The following is a 17939-nucleotide window of genomic DNA, read 5'->3' on the forward strand; positions in this document are numbered from 1 at the left end:
CTGAGAAGCAGGTTTTATTACTAGTCTTTGACGTGTTTAAGTAAGAGTATTCAATTATACATTCAGGGGGAGAAACTTGCAAACATTGACGCAAGTACAGTATGACATGAATGTAACTGAAATCGTACATTGAAGGAAGTGACGTCACGCGTGTTCCTAAGCAATGCGTGTAAACATCGTGGAATCCTCGGGGATTCCCTACATATGTAGGTGGTAAATATGACATAGATAGATTTATATGTACGCATTTTCCCATTCGGTCCATGTTGACATATCATAAACCGATTACAACGAATTTATGAGGTTGCACGTGTATCTCTAACTAGACCAATTGTTTATAAACTGCAAAAAAAACCACTATATATTTTGCAGCTTCTGCCATTTTGAAAATTTAACCCTACTGTGAAATAAATACCTGCCTTATGCGCACACGTGATTTTGACATGTGTCGTAAGGTATACACTATTGGAGACAGTAACAAAATATGTATTTGCACAGAAATGTTTACTTGTGTTGTAATTTACACATTATTTACAAGGTAAATATCGACATCAGTCACAAATTACTACACCTTCTGCAAGAGAAATAATGTCGTCAGGTACAGCTATTTATTGCATACCATTTTCAGTTAAAAACTAGTTGTTTCTGTAGAAATCGCAAACTCCCCTATCTCCTCGTTATACATTGATTTCAAACTTGATGCGTTTTGAGACAAGTTCAACTTCTTTGTTAAGTTTCTTTATGAACTCATCCAGGTTATTAGTAATGAAATATCACTAAGTATGCATAGAATATCCCCAAAACTGAAATAATACGTGCAGCCTAATGTTAGTTTCAACGCCTGTACGAACTTTTGAACTTAAATAAATAAATAACATGTATATAAATGTATACACAATGTCCTTCATCAGATCACTTATTAACATACAGGAATGTTGCTATTGCACAACGGAAATAAGTGACGTATTTTCTTTCGCTACAATAGCTTCTAAGGAAATCTCAGCTTGTATTGGGGCTTAGAGATCCCCTCCCCAAGTCAGTGTTGATGGCTGATAGACCCTTACCCTTACCAGCCCTCTTACACCGACTTATTTGACTTCCGGCTGCTCATACGTGGTTAATAATTACTATACAATTACTTACCAGTAATATGTTATAATAGATATGTTCAAGTATGTCTATAATTAGAATTATTAACAATACATCGTACTTGATAAGCTTCCATATATATTTGGCTAAGTGGCGGAGCAATAATCCCTAACCAATTCGGCACTCGTTGTTTTAAAATGCAATGCGTATGGAAGAATAGCCAGCCGTTGAGCACTGAACGTGTGTATGATGAACAATAGTATACCTGGAAACAAACTGCACACACTGTCAACATTACACTTAAATTTGTTCTTATTGTGGTATTAATTATTAGTTATTTTGTTGAAAATAAAGCCGGCACGGTCGGTAAATTTTAGCTTGGCAAGTACGGTATTCCTTGCAAAGTTCTTACCCGTTTCGTTGTTCTCCGTTGTACTCATTCCATTGCCGTTTTACCTTCCGTCCTTTATCTTCAGTATATAGAGTCATGTTAGATTTTCATACCACAGGGACTTGAGAATTTGTTACAGCTATAGTTGGACCTAAACTAAGGTGTTTAGAGTAATTTCACATGTTTTAGGGGTTCAGATCGACTTTCGGTAGAAATAACACCCCAATGATCCCCATATTCGAGTAGAGAGGAAAGCTCTCGATGTCGAAATGTCGACCCCAAAAATGCAAATGCATGAAATACAGCTAAGTTACCATGATTGGATGCCTTGGTAGCGGCAGTGCTCGCTGGAACTGAGAAGTTAAATTTTGTCGTCAATGATCACCTCCGTATCATTGTCTTTGTAAACTTTTTTTCTCTGTCTCCCACAACCAGTATTGGTTTCCTCACTCCCGACTCATTGGATATCTGGTTACCCACTGGTGGGTACAGCCCGGACGTTATTTCATCGGTCAATCTTCTAACTATAACGTCCAATAACAATACTTTGTGACGCCATCTTCCATTGTGATGTCATAGCTCATGACAATTGTTACCCAGATTGGAAACAGGAAAGAAGAATTCAAAAGAGAAACATATAGTTTTTTAGATAACATATATGAACGTTACGTAAGAAATTTCAAGGTCCTCCGGTCTGTTCCCTCGACACAATCTGTCAAAAACTCACAGATGTTAAAATACAAGTGTAACAATTGAATGAATTTCTGGATTTCAGCTATTGTTTCAGTCAAAATCAAGTATGAAATTAAAATTGTTTCGGTACATCATTGTATCTATGTTCATATCTTCTTTTTGAGATTTTTTTTGTCGCATTATTCCCCAACAAAACCGGTTGACCCCTTCAGGAATTTGGTAGTTCATCGTATATCTTTTTAGCAATCTATTGAAACACTCATGTTATCACAAAATATCTTTTTTAGCCAATTTAAACTCAAAATGTCTTTTAGTTTTAGGTTCAAATACGGCTTGGACAAGCCGGGCGTTCAATTCAGTTTAAATATTGGCGGAAATAATCAAAACTGGTGGGATGGGTAAGTAAAGACATATGTATATCCCACAGTCACATCTCTAGTGTATACCTCAGCGTACAATCACATCTCTAGTATATACCTCAGTATACAGTCACATCTCTAGTATATACATCAGTGTACAGTCACATCTCTAGTATATACCTCAGTGTACAGTCACATCTCTAGTGTATACCTCAGTGTACATAGCTCCGTGTACAGTCACATCTCTAGTATATACCTCGGTGTACAATCGCATCTCTAGTGTATACCTCAGTGTACAGTCACATCTCTAGTATATACCGCAGTGTACAGTCACATCTCTAGTGTATACCTCAGTGTACAGTCACATCTCTAGTATATACCTCAGTGTACAGTCACATCTCTAGTATATACCTCAGTGTACAGTCACATCTCTAGTATATACCTCAGTGTACAGTCACATCTCTAGTATATACCTCAGTGTACAGTCACATCTCTAGTATATACCTCAGTGTACAGTCACATCTCTAGTATATACCTCAGTGTACAGTCACATCTCTAGTATATACCTCAGTGTACAGTCACATCTCTAGTATATACCTCAGTGTACAGTCACATCTCTAGTATATACCTCAGTGTACAGTCACATCTCTAGTATATACCTCAGTGTACAGTCACATCTCTAGTATATACCTCAGTGTACAGTCACATCTCTAGTATATACCTCAGTGTACAGTCACATCTCTAGTATATACCTCAGTGTACAGTCACATCTCTAGTATATACCTCAGTGTACAGTCACATCTCTAGTATATACCTCAGTGTACAGTCACATCTCTAGTATATACCTCAGTGTACAGTCACATCTCTAGTATATACCTCAGTGTACAGTCACATCTCTAGTATATACCTCAGTGTACAGTCACATCTCTAGTATATACCTCAGTGTACAGTCACATCTCTAGTATATACCTCAGTGTACAGTCACATCTCTAGTATATACCTCAGTGTACAGTCACATCTCTAGTATATACCTCAGTGTACAGTCACATCTCTAGTATATACCTCAGTGTACAGTCACATCTCTAGTATATACCTCAGTGTACAGTCACATCTCTAGTATATACCTCAGTGTACAGTCACATCTCTAGTATATACCTCAGTGTACAGTCACATCTCTAGTATATACCTCAGTGTACAGTCACATCTCTAGTATATACCTCAGTGTACAGTCACATCTCTAGTATATACCTCAGTGTACAGTCACATCTCTAGTATATACCTCAGTGTACAGTCACATCTCTAGTATATACCTCAGTGTACAGTCACATCTCTAGTATATACCTCAGTGTACAGTCACATCTCTAGTATATACCTCAGTGTACAGTCACATCTCTAGTATATACCTCAGTGTACAGTCACATCTCTAGTATATACCTCAGTGTACAGTCACATCTCTAGTATATACCTCAGTGTACAGTCACATCTCTAGTATATACCTCAGTGTACAGTCACATCTCTAGTATATACCTCAGTGTACAGTCACATCTCTAGTATATACCTCAGTGTACAGTCACATCTCTAGTATATACCTCAGTGTACAGTCACATCTCTAGTATATACCTCAGTGTACAGTCACATCTCTAGTATATACCTCAGTGTACAGTCACATCTCTAGTATATACCTCAGTGTACAGTCACATCTCTAGTATATACCTCAGTGTACAGTCACATCTCTAGTATATACCTCAGTGTACAGTCACATCTCTAGTATATACCTCAGTGTACAGTCACATCTCTAGTGTATACCTCAGTGTACAGTCACATCTCTAGTATATACCTCAGTGTACAGTCACATCTCTAGTATATACCTCAGTGTACAGTCACATCTCTAGTATATACCTCAGTGTACAGTCACATCTCTAGTATAAACCTCAGTGTACAGTCACATCTCTAGTATATACCTCAGTGTACAGTCACATGTCTAGTGTATACCTCAGTGTACAGTCACATCACTTGTGTATAAGATAACTACCTCTGAAAAACAAATATAAAGATATTGTGATTATAGGTGTATTCTTTTCTGTACAAGGTATGTTAGAATGTTCGTTCGTAACACTCCAATTAAATCATGTTGGATAGACAGATAGATTGGTTTGTTATTTTGTATTTATACAGCCCGAACGTTTGCGAGACAAACACGTCCGACGATCCCCGAGAGAGGAATGACGAAATATCGTTGGATGTGGAGAACGAACACCATACGTTCAGCGTGTCAGAATCGTGTGACGTAACTGAAACAGTCTACAAATGCGTACATACGTAAGTACTTATACACCAAGAGTATGACGTAACTAAGGCTATCGGTATGAATTAGTTTACACTACATATGCAAACTCACCGCAACTTATGTAGAGTCTCTCTGGGGGTTACAGAGGCCTCTTCATACATATACATGTACCTCATACATATATGACTCATACATGTACCTAAATAGGTTTATATCAGGTTTTTAACAGGCAACTTACCATATTTTTCAAACTAATCTATTACGGTAAAGTAAAAAAAAAAATGACCCGGTTCATCAAACAAACAGAATCTAACGTGGTTTACCTCGGCTAACCTAGCCCGGTTTAACTTACAAACTTTAACCGCACTGTCATACTCATATTACACACAGATGACTATTAAACACATTGTTTTAGGGGTTAAAACTATAAGTTATATTATGCTGATTCTGCAAGACCGAAAAAAAGTACATTTGTAACAGTCAATGTCTTTAGTTGTGATTTATAAAACAAAAAGTTGTAATAGCACGTTATATCAGGAAAATAGGTAAAAATTCATGAATACCTGATTTGAGAGAAAAAAAAACTGTTTTTATGAAACCTTTGACTAAATGGTTGGTTTTGCTTCAGTAAAACTATGGGAGGAATCGATACGACTACAACAATGGCCAAGAAATGTTGTAAAGGCTACACAAGAAAAAGTACAGACTATGGGTGTCCGAAAGGTTAGTATAGGCAGTGGTCAAGTACAGTGTATAACGGCATTACTCGTAGATAATCTCCTATAAATTCGTAATGTAATTTATAATTTCTGTGAGAAGAGCTTCGCAATAGTAAGCTCGAATGAGAACGAAGTCGAAATCCTTTTTTCAGCTGTGACCCAAAGGCAACTTCATGCAAAGACCTTTTATCTCAAAATTAAGTTCGAACATAAAATATCCATATATAACATCAAAATAAAGTTATGGCCTCCACACTAAATATTTTTATCATTCAGGTTGCAATGGGTATCCATTTATACATTTTACATGTTGGCGATATACTGAGGTAGAGGTACATGTACAAACACTGCTATGTAAACTAAGTCAGTCGGTTGTATATATAGATGAAGGATACATCCTATGTAAATCCTACTGTTATTTGTTGTCGTTAGAGGTTCACCTGCAGAGTCTGAACAACACCGCCCACAGCCTTGGACTACAGCAGTTCCTGGAGACTGCACACAGCGTCGACCTAACAGATGACCTGGTGACCGGAAACTTCACAGTGTTCGCCCCAACCAATGACGCATTTTCTGAATTCGGACAGGTAAGTTTAGTGTGATGTAAGGCCAGACTAGAAAACAGCGGAGGCGAGCGATCATCCTGAAAATCTTCATTTTTAAGACTTTCATTGACCTTCCATGCATGTCGTAAGGCATGCGTTGTTTGATGGTTCTGTCGGTTATCTGTCGTAAGGCATGCGTTGTTTGATGGTCCTGTCGGTTATCTGTCCTAAGGCATGCGTTGTTTGATGGTCCTGTCGGTTATCTGTCGTAAGGCATGCGTTGTTTGATGGTCCTGTCGGTTATCTGTCCTAAGGCATGCGTTGTTTGATGGTTCTGTCGGTTATCTGTCGTAAGGCATGCGTTGTTTGATGGTCCTGTCGGTTATCTGTCGTAAGGCATGCGTTGTTTGATGGTCCTGTCGGTTATCTGTCGTAAGGCATGCGTTGTTTGATGGTTCTGTCGGTTATCTGTCGTAAGGCATGCGTTGTTTGATGGTCCTGTCGGTTATCTGTCGTAAGGCATGCGTTGTTTGATGGTTCTGTCGGTTATCTGTCGTAAGGCATGCGTTGTTTGATGGTTCTGTCGGTTATCTGTCGTAAGGCATGCGTTGTTTGATGGTCCTGTCGGTTATCTGTCGTAAGGCATGCGTTGTTTGATGGTTCTGTCGGTTATCTGTCGTAAGGCATGCGTTGTTTGATGGTTCTGTCGGTTATCTGTCGTAAGGCATGCGTTGTTTGATGGTTCTGTCGGTTATCTGTCGTAAGGCATGCGTTGTTTGATGGTTCTGTCGGTTATCTGTCGTAAGGCATGCGTTGTTTGATGGTTCTGTCGGTTATCTGTCGTAAGGCATGCGTTGTTTGATGGTTCTGTCGGTTATCTGTCGTAAGGCATGCGTTGTTTGATGGTTCTGTCGGTTATCTGTCGTAAGGCATGCGTTGTTTGATGGTTCTGTCGGTTATCTGTCGTAAGGCATGCGTTGTTTGATGGTTCTGTCGGTTATCTGTCGTAAGGCATGCGTTGTTTGATGGTTCTGTCGGTTATCTGTCGTAAGGCATGCGTTGTTTGATGGTTCTGTCGGTTATCTGTCGTAAGGCATGCGTTGTTTGATGGTTCTGTCGGTTATCTGTCGTAAGGCATGCGTTGTTTGATGGTTCTGTCGGTTATCTGTCGTAAGGCATGCGTTGTTTGATGGTTCTGTCGGTTATCTGTCGTAAGGCATGCGTTGTTTGATGGTTCTGTCGGTTATCTGTCGTAAGGCATGCGTTGTTTGATGGTTCTGTCGGTTATCTGTCGTAAGGCATGCGTTGTTTGATGGTTCTGTCGGTTATCTGTCGTAAGGCATGCGTTGTTTGATGGTTCTGTCGGTTATCTGTCGTAAGGCATGCGTTGTTTGATGGTTCTGTCGGTTATCTGTCGTAAGGCATGCGTTGTTTGATGGTTCTGTCGGTTATCTGTCGTAAGGCATGCGTTGTTTGATGGTTCTGTCGGTTATCTGTCGTAAGGCATGCGTTGTTTGATGGTTCTGTCGGTTATCTGTCGTAAGGCATGCGTTGTTTGATGGTTCTGTCGGTTATCTGTCGTAAGGCATGCGTTGTTTGATGGTTCTGTCGGTTATCTGTCGTAAGGCATGCGTTGTTTGATGGTTCTGTCGGTTATCTGTCGTAAGGCATGCGTTGTTTGATGGTTCTGTCGGTTATCTGTCGTAAGGCATGCGTTGTTTGATGGTTCTGTCGGTTATCTGTCGTAAGGCATGCGTTGTTTGATGGTTCTGTCGGTTATCTGTCGTAAGGCATGCGTTGTTTGATGGTTCTGTCGGTTATCTGTCGTAAGGCATGCGTTGTTTGATGGTTCTGTCGGTTATCTGTCGTAAGGCATGCGTTGTTTGATGGTTCTGTCGGTTATCTGTCGTAAGGCATGCGTTGTTTGATGGTTCTGTCGGTTATCTGTCGTAAGGCATGCGTTGTTTGATGGTCCTGTCGGTTATCTGTCGTAAGGCATGCGTTGTTTGATGGTCCTGTCGGTTATCTGTCGTAAGGCATGCGTTGTTTGATGGTCCTGTCGGTTATCTGGTGGAAGACTTTGGTTGGTGTTTAATACGGGTTGAAGAACATAAGTTAATGCTTTATATTCCTGTATACGAGTCATCTGTTTGCCATGGGTTATCTATTGAAAGACCTGGGTTGTTGCTGTATACGGTATGCTGAAATCTGTTGTTAGACATGGGTTGTTTAATATTACATATGGGCTATTTGTTGTAACATGTTGTTTTTTATGTTTTATATGGGTCATCTGTTGTCAGATATGGGTTGGTTGATGATGTATACGAGTAATCTATTGTAGGACATGGGTTGTTTGATTTTATGTAGGGTTATCAGTTGTAGGACATGGGTTGTTTAATGTTATATATAGGTTATCCGTTGTAATATATTGGTTGTTTGATGTTATGTAGGGTTATCCCCGTTGTAGGACATGGGTTGCTTAATGTTATGTAGGGTTATCAGTTGTAGGACATGGGTTGTTCAATGTTATATATAGGTTATCCGTTGTAAGTTATTGGTTGTTTGATGTTATATAGGGTTATCAGTTGTAGGACATGGGTTGTTAAATGTTATATAGGGCTATCAGCTGTAGGGCATGGTCTGTTCAATGTTATGTAGGGTTATCAGTTGTAGGACATGGGTTTAATGTTATGTAAGGTTATCAATTGTAGAACATGGATTGTTTAATGTTATGTAGGGTTATGTCCTTGTTTAATGCTATGTAGGGTTATGTCCTTGTTTAATGTTATGTAGGGTTATCCGTTGTAAGATATTGGTTGTTTGATGTTATATATGGATTTGTACTTGTAAGACATGGGTGTATGCTGTATACGGGTTATCTGTTGTAGAACATGAGTTTTCTTTTGTTTGATATGTTTTGTCTGACAAATTTATTTGACATGATGTGACAGTTTATTGTATATTTTATGAAGGACATGGGATCCGTTCTGATAGTGTCTGATTCGATGATAGAAAAGCTGACCGCGAAGGTAACCGGTGTTATGTTAGGACATCTGACCACTGACGTCATCACAACTTCGTCAATGCATGATGAACAGCTGATCACCACGCTCAGCCCATTAAACTCAAAGATTCGTATCAACTTTTACGATAACACCGATACCAAGGTAGGTTGACGATGTTTATGTTGTAGTAGATTTCTCGTTAATGTTACAAACATAATATCGTGTGTTTGCGGTCTAAATGAAGAAGATGAGCTTCTATTTTGATACTTTGATAATGGTCACTGTATTTACTATGGCGATTTAATGCAGTGGTGAAAGTATTTGTATTAAGGATAATCAAGGAAATATATGCCAAACATAGTCATGATACGTACTTTCGGAATGGTGACTGAATTCACTTTGAGAATAGTCAGTGTTTACGGACGTTGGTAATGGTCAACTCATTTACATACTTTGGGACTGGTCAAATCTTTTACATACTTTGGGAATGGTCAAATCATTTACATACATTGGGAATGGTCAAATCATTTACATACTTTGGGAATGGTCAAATCATTTACATACTTTGTAGTCCTTAAATCTGCAATAATTTTGTATAGGTACGTTAGAGTATGTCACATAACAATTTTCTCTAATTTGAATATTGCATACTTTACGTTTCTAATACTGCTCTATAAAAGGTCATGCTGGCAAACTGTCAGCGAGTGACGTCAGCGGACAACATGGCGACCAACGGCGTCATCCACATGGTGGATCAAGTGCTGTCCCCTGTCACGAAGTCCATCACTGAAATTATCTCCAAGGACCCTAATCTCACCTACCTCAAAACTGGTGAGACTTCATCAATAGGTGTTCCTATTAAGGCAATTCTGTGGGGAAATGATTCCTCATAGTCATTTGTACTTCAGAAATATTTCCTAATCTAATAGAGATATCACTATTAACCTGACGTATCTTATTCACAAAACATATATCTCAAATAATCATGATTATAAGAAGTAACTATATTGCTTATAAATACATCTTTATTTCCTTTAAATATATCTAACAGTTTGCGATCCTCTCTTTTGGGAAATGATTGTTATGTTGGCTTGCCATATCGTATAGACCGCATTCTTAATGTATTAGTAGCATCATTTTCTTAAATGATTCTTTGATAGGTTATTTGTGATGTACCAATATATTACGCTTTGATCTCATTTGGTAGCACTTGGACGTACCGCACTAAGCTCGGCATTGCGGGAGGATGGACATTTCACCGTATACGCCCCGACCGACGCGGCGTTCCGTCAACTTGACGGAGGTGTGCTCGATAGGATTTTCAACCAATCAACATGTCTCAAAGGTACGATTATTTATATAAATATTTGTACCACAGCTGAGATACCTTAACCCTTTCATATACCGTCATAAGTTCTGGGCCCGTTCATGAAATTGTTCTCATGCTCAAGCATGGCTTCTGTGCTCAAACCAGCTTTCTTGTTACTGACTTACATCATGTCAGACGATCAAAAAGTCAATTATTAACACTCAATACAGTATTATGCGTTCAGTCCAATCAATTTTTTTCCAAATCAAGGACAAGACAAGATATTTTAATAATTCATAACCGGAACAAGAAATAAGGCTGGAGCACAAAAACCATATTTGAACATGAGAACGGTTTCATAAATATGGGCTCGATAAACTTGCATACACTTTGTAAGAGCCCAAACACCTTAATATGGTTGGCGTAATTTGACTGAAAAAATAGGTGGCATCCACTCTATCCTTTATCTGTTTCAAGAGGTGCTGCAGAACCACATACTTCCGAACGTGATTTGTTCCGCCGCCGTTCAGGGTCCGTCCAGGACACGGAACCTGCTCGACACGTATTTGTACCTCACACGGGACGAGGACGACAAGCTCTTTGTTCAGGACCATCAAGTGGTTGCCTCGGATATCATGGCGACCAATGGCGTCATCCACCTGATCGATCAAGTCCTCTTCATGGACCGCGGTAGGTTGTACTCTCGCGTGTTCCAGCGAAAGACATTACCTACACATACATTGTCCTCCTATCTTTGTTACCAGCCCTTCTGTTGCCCTGTCCCTTAACCTAGTATAACCATCATCAGCAGTAACAGTATTCATTTGAAGAGTAAACTTATGATTCCTGGTATTTTTTGTCGCTTTCGGAAAATGTTTAGCAACCCAGTTACATTAAATTTGTTGATACAAGAAAGAGGCGCAAGCGTTGTTGGCGTTCGCAGCCTCTTCTGGTGGGCGAAACCCCATACTTAGGTTCATTGGCAAAGAAATTCCTGTCATGACCTAGGTTGGCCTGTTTCTATTTTCAGCTATGGGTGTGTTGGACATTATGAACAATCAAGTTCCGGCGCTGCTGGACCTGGTTCGTCGCGCAGGCCTGGAGAATGATTTACGGAACGCGGAGGAAGTCACGTTTTTCGCACCGACAAGTGAAGCACTATCAGTAAGTATGCGTTAGCTGATAATATACGGCAAATAACAGTTGTTGCTATATTTTGAATCTCAACCGTCGACATCTATAAGACATTTACAAGTAAGGCAACAATAAAAACAAAACATTCAACGAAACCATTCAATCACAGTTGGGTGAAGTCAATGGTAATTTTACTGAATAAAAGAACCGAATCGGTTTAAATTAGCCGAGATGATTAATCGTGCACATGTAGAGTTAGTTGTTATTGCATTAGAAAGAATGCTTACTTATTATTGACAAAACATGAACATAAGCTAGTAGTCGAGCTGACCTGATCACGTGGATAAATAAAGAATCTACGTTTTCTGTCTTTATGTTTCATTATCACGACTTTAACTGACAATGAACGGTAAACGGCTTGTTAGCGTGACATTTAATTTGTAAACACATGTAACATGTATATTGAAGCAACAATTAATAATAATTATCACCTATTATGTACATTAACAGAATCTAAATCCAGCCGTGCTTGACGCCCTGATGAACGACACGACTGCTCTCAGGAATTTACTTACCTATCACGTCACTTCCGGCGTCAATCCGGCAAAACTGTTCTATAACAATCAACGTCTGAGCACCCTCAATGAAGGCAAGGAAATCCGCATCAACACGTACTCGGAGATGGTAATTAATCTTGTACAGTAACCTCAAGACCCCTGCATCGGTCTTTATCTAAAAGCGAGTTAAGGACCCCTGTCCCAACTCATTGTTATTTTTCCTATACAGCAGTTGTAACTGCATGTGCACCATTGCCAGCTGATCTGTTTAAGTTATGCACCATTTTCAGCTGATCTGTTGTGCACCATTTCAAGCGCTGATCTGTTGTGCACCATTTCAAGCGCTGATCTGGTGTGCACCATTTCAAGCGCTGATCTTTTGTGCACCATTTCATGCGCTGATCTGTTGTGCACCATTTCAAGCGCTGATCTGTTGTGCACCATTTACAGACTATCTGTTTGAGTTGTGCCATTTCTAGCCGATTTGTTAAAGTTGTGCATCATTTTCAGCGCGTATCTGTTTACGTTGTGACCATTGCTAACTGATCTGTTGAAGTATTTATATAATGCATTATTTTGAAGAAAAAAGAGATAACACAGGACATGTTCGATCCTTAATGTCACCTTCTGATTGTTGATTATATCTTGTCCTTTACCAAACTTCTATCATCGCCTTTATAATCAAGAATTTGAAATAAAAGAAGTCACGCCATACCTGCACCATAACAATAATGATCACTAACACACTATAACACGAAAGTAGTGTCTTCCGGAGACAGTAATACATGCATGAATCTCATGCTTTTGGAGTGTACATGGCATAGCACTACATGAACTTACATACACCATAATTAAGAAATATATGCAACCTTTGATGAATAAATGTAGCAAAACTCCAATTAACTTTGTAGATGTTTTACTGTTGCAATCATGTTCTGATTTCAAACGGCAATGTTGACCTCGTCGCTCGTAGACCGTTAGTGACTGATGTATTTTTAGATTTGACATAAGCCATCATGAAACATATGAAATTTGAAGCAGAAAGCACTTCCATAATACATTTTCACTTACAATTGGTTTGTAGAGTCTCTTCAGTTTGGATCGACCCTAAAAGCTGTAAAGCATACTCCATATGATTTGTTTTTAGAGTTTTGTGCGACATTTTCTATATAAATGTTAAGGTGGCTTACCATGTGTAATAACTCATCTCCTCTCTGCCTTCAGCGACATGAATCGCCCAGGTATGCTCAATGTGCCCTCATCGTAAGCAGCTCCGCCAGAATTTGCAACGGTGTCGTCCATTTTGTTGACCAGGTAAAGTACTCTTTGCGGTTTCCCGAGTTAAGTCTCCTAAAAATGTTTGTTTTGTAATTTACGGGGCAGTTTCAGTTTGTTTGAAATACTTTTATATTAAACCTTCTAAATGTATATATCTCCAGTCTTTTAGGAGTTTCCTCAAACTTCTAGCAATTTCAAATCTTCTACAAGTATCTATCACCCTTTTAACCTTCAACAAGCAGTTTAAACGTTTCAATTTACTACGTCTACACTGTAGTTCTCTGCACTTTCCACAATTACAAGTATCTTCTACCTAGCCCTCTAGAAGGACCTTCGTGAACTGTTTACCCGTTGTTTATTGACAGGTGCTGACTCCCCCTAGTGGCAGTATCATGCACACCCTCAGGCAGGACCCCCGTTTCTCCAGGTTCGTTGAGTTAATACGACTGACGAATTTGGAACAGAGACTAGATGAGGATGATCCCTTAACTGTCCTAGCTCTAACCAACGAGGTACGTTGTATAGTCATATCGCGCTACTTTTTTGTGAATCAATCATTTTTTCTGCATACTAAAGTTATGACACTTCACCTGGATGAAGTGGAGTGTATAGAACAACTCGGCACGTCAAAGTCTCTTACCGAAGAGTAGATTGTAATAATCGAATGGTTACGTTGATTGACGTACTGTCATTGGTTTCCACAGGCCATCACCAACTTACCCGAGGACATAGTAGATGCTCTACGAAAAAACAACATCCGGAAGATTGAAAAACTGATATTTGCAAATATCATTCCACGTAAGTCACACATCATTAAAAGTCACGTACTGTAATTGCCAAGTAAGTCACTTCGTATTTCAAGCAAGTCTGCATAAAAATACCATTAAGTCCTCGCAGGTTGCCAAAATTGCTTACTTACTGCAAATTTCTAGTGATTATTATTTGTGTGTAAAATATATGCCTCATTTTATTACTACTACTTAAGAATAGAAAGGGGGTGGCGGTGGCCAAGTGGTTAAGGCGTCTGACATTCTGCTACCACTAGCCCTCCACCACCGAGTCGCGCGCTTGAGGTGTGCCAGGTACTGGCCGTAGCTATAGACCTGACACGACCTTAAATGGCCATAGCTGTTAATAGGACAAACAAGCCCTGCATATTGCTGCCCTTACTTTCTTACTTTGAAAACATAAATGTATTTTTGTACTATGTAGAAAATGATATCGTATACATTTGTATACGTTTTATTTACGACTTGTTGCAGGTACTATTTGTTGCAAGGCTATCCAAAACTGGTTTGTCTCGGGCATTTCATACCTACGGCCTATTAATGGGGAACTATTGACAGTGAGCTCCATGTATGGCGTTACGTCAATCGGCCGTGCCACCGTTACAGAATGTGATCGGACAGCCACAAACGGTGTCATCCAGGTCGTCGACGGATTCTCGACCAGATTGAACAGAAGGCGTTTCTCCTGGTGGAGATACCTATAATCAACAATCTATCGCATGACATAACCGGGTGTCGAAGTTTATTTCCCCGGCAGTGTTAAACACCCGATCTCTAGTCTGCGTGTGTTGACTGCTCTTGGGTATGTCTTGTTTCACATACATTGAATGTCAATCCATTTGTTTCTTTTTTTTATTCATCTTTCGTTCAGTTTTATGTTTTCTGTAATTTTTGAAGTTCTTAAACTTTAGCTATGAAGTTTTATATATTTTTTTTCAAATAAAATGCAATCTTATAAAACCATTATTTTGTTTTGATGTTTTGTTTGTTTGGTTGTTTTTGATTTTGGAGGGGGAGGGCGGTGTGGGGGGAGGGGTTGCCACGCTTATCTTTTACATACAAATGCATAGGGAGTTAAAGTGTCTTTGAACACTAACAATGCTTCGAACAAATATGATGCAGACATTTCACTCAAATTTCTCAGTGGACTTCCTTGACATCACTGCCATTTACACGAAGGAATACAACATACTCCAAGAATCTGTAAATTTGTCGCCATTACTGCGTGTGCGTGTAACAAAGCCTACTGAGATCACATCATACATACAGACAGGTCGTATACTCACTATCTGTTACATACTACACCTGTCGAGAGTTTGGACGAGATCGATCCACCGTCACATGGTAGCCGATTTAGCACCCGTTTAGAGTTCGGTGGTTACAGTTTTGAACTATGGTCTCGTCGTTGTAATTTTTTTTTTCTTTCTATCTCGTTACATTTGGCGCCAAACTTAATGCAACCATGGATGGTAAATATATTTGGTGTGTCTTCGGGAAAATGTATGTAACGAATCTGAACTGCGTCTGTTCATTTTCGGATGTTTCTGATTCAGAGCAGTAAAGTGTACTTTGTTTAATAAGTCTTGTGTTAGGGATGGCAGAACGATTCGTTCAAATAGCGATTCTTTCAAGTTTTCTTCCTGGAGACCAATAACTTAACTTACCTATCCTCTTCTTTCGCAAAACACTGCCGGACGGCAGTATTTCTTCAAACCAGTTCCAACTGGTTTATGAAAGTCCTCGTTTAAAACTATTGTCCTCTCCTCCCAAACCCTCGTTGCTTCTTATTCAGTTGCATAATCGGATGATTTTCTTATCCTCACGCGACACCTACATATTGGAGACAACAAAAAGCGCAACATTCATCTGCTTAAATAATTGCCACACTTTGGGTGCTACCTTTTCCTTCTTTTTCTTCAACTTCTTTTCACTTAAACGTCTCTCAGCAAATCTAGCATTTTCTAACCACTTTTCTACCGTGTGGTTTTGTATGACCTTGTTGTGTTGATGGACCTTTCAGACTATATCAAAGATTCTTTGTAAGACAAGAATTGGTCTGGGTGGTTGTTTCTTTGTTGTATGACGGACAGGCATCTCCACTATGACTCAGTAAAGTTCTTTTTCATTTTTTGCATAATGTTGAAAAAAGCAGCAACAATCTGTCATTATCAATATGTTAGTAAGTTTCCGGTGACATTGTTGCGTGGTATCACTTTCAATTCTCAGTTATCTTTGATCTGTTTGATGCATCGTCAATGGAACCTCAGTGAGTTGTATAGTACATCGTACTCTGACAGAGGTGACTTATTGTGTATGGTATGTGATGGGTGAGAGAGATAATGATGTAATGTATAGTCGAAGGGAGATAAGTTTGTTACTGTTTTTAGGAACTCTCCTAAAGGAGGTGAATTCGGGGACTTCTGTAATAAAGATTGAAGAAGACAGACACTTTTGTTACACATTTTCACACAGCCAAGCCGTAATACATAACACATGAAACAGAAAGTGTTTAAAAAAAACACGGATAATGTATCTCATGTGTACCATTAAATTATTGTTTTATTTAGAATGGTCTTAAATTAGGAAAGAGACGGACGTTTATGAAGGAATGTCAGTATTCCTCCCCCGCCCCAACATGAAATGTACATAATTGCTGGAATGCAGTAGTATATTATAAACTAAATCACAATTTGCCTTATTAATTATATATACTTAGTCTGGTTAATGTTCAATAAACAATGATCATCTTAATTTTCATCACACACACTATACATATGTACACCACTTGTAAAAAAGAACAATTATCAAAATTAATGACAACAATTGGACGGATTGAAATGTCTACTGTGCAACCATTGGATAAATACAGAAAAATTCCCTGACTGGATTCATTGTTAATAACCTTCTTCTTCTTTATCTTATCAATCTGCATCCTTTCCTAATTCATGCGTTGCGAAGCGTAATAGCTGAAAATAAATTTGAAACTGACTGAACAATTTTTAATATAAGCCTTATAGCGACTTTGTTACAACAATACACCTCTACAATAGTACAGTAACAGATATATTACAAAGTTTACTGGTATAAATAGTTACCTGTATATTACAAAGTTTACTGGTATAAATAGTTACCTGTATATTACAAAGTTAACTGGTATAAATAGTTACCTGCATATTACAAAGTTTACTAGTATAAATAGTTACCTGTATATTACAAAGTTTACTAGTATAAATAGTTACCTGTATATTACAAAGTTTACTAGTATAAATAGTTACCTGTATATTACAAAGTTTACTGGTATAAATAGTAACCTGTATATTACAAAGTTTACTGGTATAAATAGTAACCTGTATATTACAAACTATTTCACACAAAGAAATAATAATACATGTATAATCTCTTTTCTGGATTTCTTGTTCCAACATAAAAAAAAAAATCCGAATTGCAGGGAACCATTTTTCCATTCACTTCACTTTTCTACTAGGATGCAGTCAATATTTTAAGTCCAATAAAGGTCACATTATTTATAAGTGGAAAACAGCTTACTTCCTCGGTCTTCCTGATGTCACTGTAGTCGGTCTTCTGTGGTTGTCGTCTGCTCCTTCTGCCATCCTACAATTTTTTAATTGGATAAATAGTAAACATCTATAACATTGATTATTCACCAACAGTATAACTGTAAATAGGAATACAAATATGTGTGTGTGGCACGCGACAAAACGTTAAACCAAGGAATCGTTCCCATCGGAATAAATGTGGAACTACAACCATATTCAGACAGATGT

The 17939-nt window shown here is 38.6% G+C and overlaps 2 protein-coding genes across 5 annotated transcripts in view; one reads left to right on the top strand and one right to left on the bottom strand.

The window, feature by feature from the left end:
• LOC110453804 (transforming growth factor-beta-induced protein ig-h3-like) overlaps positions 1-15118 on the top strand; it is a 20122-nt gene extending 5004 nt beyond the window's left edge. The window contains exons 2-15 of the mRNA XM_021502963.1: positions 2488-2571; positions 4708-4851; positions 5448-5542; positions 5971-6125; positions 9056-9250; positions 9769-9919; positions 10296-10433; positions 10875-11087; positions 11428-11561; positions 12042-12215; positions 13313-13402; positions 13732-13878; positions 14071-14164; positions 14629-15118. Coding sequence (XP_021358638.1) covers positions 2488-2571; positions 4708-4851; positions 5448-5542; positions 5971-6125; positions 9056-9250; positions 9769-9919; positions 10296-10433; positions 10875-11087; positions 11428-11561; positions 12042-12215; positions 13313-13402; positions 13732-13878; positions 14071-14164; positions 14629-14858 — 2044 coding nt within the window. The 3' untranslated portion in view covers positions 14859-15118. The remainder of the gene's footprint in view (positions 1-2487; positions 2572-4707; positions 4852-5447; positions 5543-5970; positions 6126-9055; positions 9251-9768; positions 9920-10295; positions 10434-10874; positions 11088-11427; positions 11562-12041; positions 12216-13312; positions 13403-13731; positions 13879-14070; positions 14165-14628) is intronic.
• Positions 15119-16688: 1570 nt separating this feature from the next.
• The window catches only part of LOC110453809 (internalin-I-like), a 19550-nt gene continuing 18299 nt past the window's right edge, over positions 16689-17939 (bottom strand). For all 4 annotated transcript variants that reach the window (XM_021502977.1, XM_021502974.1, XM_021502975.1 and 1 more), the window contains 2 exons: positions 17701-17766; positions 16689-17120 (listed from right to left, as the gene is read on the bottom strand). In XM_021502977.1, the coding sequence (XP_021358652.1) occupies positions 17076-17120; positions 17701-17766 (111 nt within the window). In that variant the 3' untranslated portion in view covers positions 16689-17075. The remainder of the gene's footprint in view (positions 17121-17700; positions 17767-17939) is intronic.

This window comes from Mizuhopecten yessoensis, unplaced genomic scaffold (genome assembly GCF_002113885.1).
Source record: "Mizuhopecten yessoensis strain PY_sf001 unplaced genomic scaffold, ASM211388v2 scaffold7513, whole genome shotgun sequence".
Classification (NCBI taxonomy): Eukaryota; Metazoa; Mollusca; class Bivalvia; order Pectinida; family Pectinidae; genus Mizuhopecten; species Mizuhopecten yessoensis.